Source organism: Glossina fuscipes, unplaced genomic scaffold, assembly GCF_014805625.2.
Source record: "Glossina fuscipes isolate IAEA_lab_2018 unplaced genomic scaffold, Yale_Gfus_2 174, whole genome shotgun sequence".
Classification (NCBI taxonomy): Eukaryota; Metazoa; Arthropoda; class Insecta; order Diptera; family Glossinidae; genus Glossina; species Glossina fuscipes.
This window is the reverse complement of record NW_023998517.1, coordinates 25,527-30,136: the sequence shown is the minus strand read 5'-3', so window position 1 is coordinate 30,136 and position 4,610 is coordinate 25,527. Positions and strand designations below refer to the sequence as shown.

Below are 4,610 nucleotides of genomic sequence, written 5' to 3'. Positions count from 1 at the left end.
TTAAATTAAATTTATGACACTTTTCGATTAACAAAATTCAAAAAACTTCAAAACACATGATCTTTCACTTATAAAGAGACCTGATTCGGTATTTTAAGCTTATCAATATGCAAATAAAGCTTTGTTATTATGTTAGGAGATTCTTACCTCATACTTATCTAGGGATTTTTTTTTTTTTTTTTTTTTGGCAAATTTGACGTTTACACCTGAGAGCATAGGAAAAAAAAACAGTGATGCACGAAAGCCTCTGATCCATATAGGGATTCGTTATAAAGTCCTTGCGTAGTTCGAAAGCATAAGCAAGTTTTAGGACTAACCTTAAATTTTTAAAAATAAAAATGTACGTAGTTCCTTAAAATTTAATTAAATACTCGTTTTACAAAAAAAAAAAAGTTAAGTATTCAATTACTCAATATTTCTTCTTTGTACATTGCCATTCACGGGTGACTGGCTAATTGGCTAGAGTAAGCGTGAAAGTTTTTTTAAAACTTATTTTGTTGTCGCATCTTACCTGGTGATAAAAGTAAATAAATAAAACATCATAACTTGAAAGAGAAACCAAAATTTTTTTAAATAACCTACAACATGGATCCTTGGAGTTTAAAACGTGGCTGCTAGAATGACGCTGAAACAATTTCGTACTTGAAACAATAACGCCCGAGTCTTTATCATTGCCTTCATCAGTAGACTTTGGATTGGTGTTTCGTACTTTATCACCTTTACTACTAGCAGAATCGGTTGGCATTGATTTATATCGTTGTAAGGGCGTTTTGGGTGTTTTCGCCTGGTTAGCCTGTAGTAGAACTTCGTCTAGCGAAAGAATCAAGTCATCTGAAAAGTCATCCTCTAAAAATTTCGAGTAAAACGAGGAACGCTTCTCCCCTTTACTAGTAGTGGGAGTTACAGGCATTCCATATTCATTATTTGAACTTTCCATGCCCTTCTTGCAGTAGCTAGATGTTGAACACTCTGAAAACGTATTCTGAGTGATATATTCCTTTTCGCTTTCAATTTCTTGAGTAGCAGCAACAGCAGCAATAAGCAAACCATCAGAAACTGAATCATTAAAGAAATCATCGAGACTATTTGAATTAACTGCAGGTTCCAAGTCTTGCACAATGCTAGGAGAAGGTTCCTTCGAATTATTGATAGCCGACGCACCTTGAATTGGCTTCTGCTTACTAATGCCTTTTAATTGTTCACGCAATTTGTCGCAACGTTCTTTTAGTTTCTGATCTGCTCGTTTTTTCTTTGCTCTACGTATTTCTAGTTCCAATTTTTTTCGCTCCTCTTCTCTACGAACGTTATAAGTCGAACGAGTCTTGCTAGTGCCCAAATCTGAATTGAGCTCGGTGCCCACAGTATTCAATGAACTAGAACTATTGCCTGAATTCGGGGAATCAGTATTAGCTGCTAATTGAACAGCTTTACTAGAACCATTCCATTTCCAACCCACTTCAGCACTTTCAATAACCAAAGTTTGTGATTGTAGATAAGACGGAGAAAAACTGTTGTTTAACAGTTTGGGCGAATACTCGAAACTATCATCAAGGTTTATTAATTTTTTACGCGGTGGCGTACATTCGCCCCCGTCAGAGTTAAAGCTAGGAGATTGTGACGACCTCATATGTGTTTTGGGCGACTCTGTTTAAAGAATAGAATGGTTGAGATTCTGAGCTGAAGAAATATATAGCAAATCATATATTACCACTGTGGCGTTTTTTATTTAAACGTGAACTTAAAGTTAAACCAAATTTTTTTCGTACTTTTGGTGTATCATTCATTTCCATACAAGTTTTTATTGAACAATTTTTCCTTTTTATGAAAAACAAATTAATTTTAAATACAAATTAAAGTAATTGACATAATCATATGTCAAAAAAAAAAAAAAAACATGGCCAGACTGTTAAATGTTCAATGCACAATCATTTAAGGTTTAATGGATAGAAAGCCTACTGTGCAGCGCATTCTTTGCTTCATATAGACCAAATAACTTCAATCATGATTACAGGAACTTTTCATTTCCTATTAATATTGCTATATATAACAATAGATATCGGGTCCTCTACTCTAGCGACTTTTGAAATTTTAAGCGGTAAAACCTTCATTTCTGCAAAATTGTGTGTCAATTATGTAAACCATATATTAAGACATGCCTTTCGTAGGCGCAAAATTAAAATTGCTCTGACGTAAAAACATCTGAAGGTTATCAAAATATGCCTAATATTTTTCTTGTTATTTTTTGTTGATTTATTGACAAAAATGATTATTAGAATTTCTTTTTTATAAGTTCTTTTTTATAAGTTCTTCATCAGAATATTTCATGGCAAATCAAAAATGTAACATTAAATTATTATGACCCATCTGCTATCTGGCAATTCTATTGTAGAGAACATTAATAAAATGATTTGGACCAATCAAAAACGTTTGCGTGGGAGAGAAAATCGAAAAACTTATGCAAGGTTGGAGTAAAAGTATCATAATACCGAACAATGGAAATAAATGAATGAATGTACTGTAAATATTTGCAAAATTTGCTTTGAAGCAAATCTTAAAATAACGAGCAATTAAAATAGTTTGTTTTATTTTATTTAGCTTGAAAAAAAAAGGAATCTAGAAAACAAATAGACCTACTACTAATTTCTCTCGATACGTTTGTTAGCGACCATGTGATGCGATATAATCGAATGAAAATATTATATTTTGCTCAATCTTAGTTCATTGTTTGAAGTGAGTAGACGTCAAGTTCGTGAAATATTGCGTGGGGGACAAGCCGAATTTAAAGCAAACGTGGCCCACAACAAAATAATTATTTAAAAAAGTTTGGGTTATAATACAGTTACGAAAATAAAAAATGAAACATGTATTAATGTGCATGCTGCTGCTATTTGCAGGTAAGGATTTCCATTGATTTGACTGAATGAAACAAAACTCTATCCATTTACATACATTTGCCGGTTTTCAAATTTTTTTATCTTTTTTTTTTTTTTTTTCATTTACAGCATTTCATCAAATCGAAGGTGAAGAGGTTAACGATGAATTGCCAACAGAGAACATCGACTTGGATTTAGGAGATTTCAAAGAAGGTTCTCGAACAGGTTAGTTCACTTATTTCGTTATCACTTTTTGTTCGGAGTTGTGCTTTATTAACACGTAATGAGAAATTTTATAGATGAATGAGTCGATCTGTTTCATTTAAATCGTAGCATTATCGACACTCCCCTTTTTTCTTTTTAGATTCTGAAACTGTACAGCGCGAGGAGGAAGCCATTAAATTAGATAGTCTTAATGTAGCTCAAATGAAAGAATTGCGTGATAAGGTAAGTTTTTTTCCGCTGGCAATCAAAAAAATTGGGATATAAATAAAGTATGGTTTTTGGGCTATGGTACGAGAATTTGTTGCGTTCGAAACTTATGCAGGTCTATGCGTATTTTGCAAAAAGAAATGGGGCAAGGTTAAAGAGGTAATAATTTCTGTCTACAGATTTAAATGTGATTTCAAGAGAAATTCTATTGCTCGTATAATTTATCAAAGATTTTATTTAGATAATGCATAGCCCAAAAGCCAGTTATTTGCGCGGGATGCACCTATGTGAGGCGTGTATAAATTCTTGGGGAGAATATCTATTATATATCGCTTATCTCAAATATTTATCTTGAAACTATTCAAATTATAACAAGTAATTTGAATTTTATCTTTAAGTCTCAAGAATTTCTCGATGAATTTCCTATACAGACAGATTCTAAATCGAATGCAATTCTTATATTTATAATAAAAAGCTATTTTGTTTATCCTATAATATGCATAACATATCTTGAAAGGGCGCGATATTTGGAGCTCATTTAGCTATACCCCTCGTCATTTTTGTCGTTGCAAATACTAATTGGGGTTTATTGCTCTCGATTCCTCCACAAAACTGCAAAAACAATTGTAGAACATATTCGCCTGGTCCTTACATCAAGCAATGAAATATGTGTGGACGTTCTCACCCGCTTCTATTACCTTGTCGTAATGAATGTAGACGCTTCATAGATAGATATAGACTGCATACAAGGTATTTGATATTGACCAGTACTAAATTATTTATGATAATCAAAACTTGATGATAAGAAGCAAAGCAAATAATTCAGCCTGTTCTTTGTGTAAACTATTTTTTCGAGCTTTAGTCGAAAAGTAGAAAAAATTTTCGTTTTACCTTAAAATAAGTTCATCGAAAGCTGAATGTGAAAAGTAAATAAAGTATATATTGTTATTATGTTTTAGGCTGAAAAATTCGCCTTCCAAACTGAAGTGAACCGCATGATGAAACTCATCATTAATTCGCTGTATCGTAATAAAGAAATTTTCTTACGTGAATTGATATCAAATGCGTCCGATGCTATTGATAAAATTCGTTTATTGGCACTCACCGATAAAGATGAAATAAACACAAATCCTGAATTAAACATACGCATAAAGGCGGATAAAGAAAATAAAGTCTTGCATATCATGGATACGGGTATAGGCATGACGCATGAAGATCTTATTAACAATTTAGGTATTATTGAAAAATCAGGTATCGCTAAATCATCTTCAAAAGTGAAAGACAATAAACGAATTTTATCAATAG

General features: G+C 32.5%; 2 protein-coding genes across 2 annotated transcripts in view; one reads left to right on the top strand and one right to left on the bottom strand.

Annotated features, from left to right (window-relative positions):
* Positions 1 to 198: 198 nt before the first annotated feature.
* On the bottom strand, positions 199 to 1,838 carry LOC119641740. The gene is made up of 3 exons (XM_038040561.1): positions 1,709 to 1,838; positions 583 to 1,644; positions 199 to 511 (listed from the first exon to the last, which is right to left on the bottom strand). Exons 1-3 carry the CDS (start codon positions 1,788 to 1,790, stop codon positions 483 to 485), a joined length of 1,173 nt encoding a protein of 390 aa, XP_037896489.1. The 5' UTR covers positions 1,791 to 1,838; the 3' UTR covers positions 199 to 482.
* An 869-nt stretch (positions 1,839 to 2,707) lies between these two features.
* Positions 2,708 to 4,610, top strand: part of LOC119641725 (endoplasmin homolog) — a 4,339-nt gene continuing 2,436 nt past the window's right edge. Inside the window, exons 1-4 of the mRNA XM_038040538.1 lie at positions 2,708 to 2,894; positions 3,003 to 3,098; positions 3,238 to 3,320; positions 4,265 to 4,596. Coding sequence (XP_037896466.1) covers positions 2,855 to 2,894; positions 3,003 to 3,098; positions 3,238 to 3,320; positions 4,265 to 4,596 — 551 coding nt within the window. The 5' untranslated portion in view covers positions 2,708 to 2,854. The remainder of the gene's footprint in view (positions 2,895 to 3,002; positions 3,099 to 3,237; positions 3,321 to 4,264; positions 4,597 to 4,610) is intronic.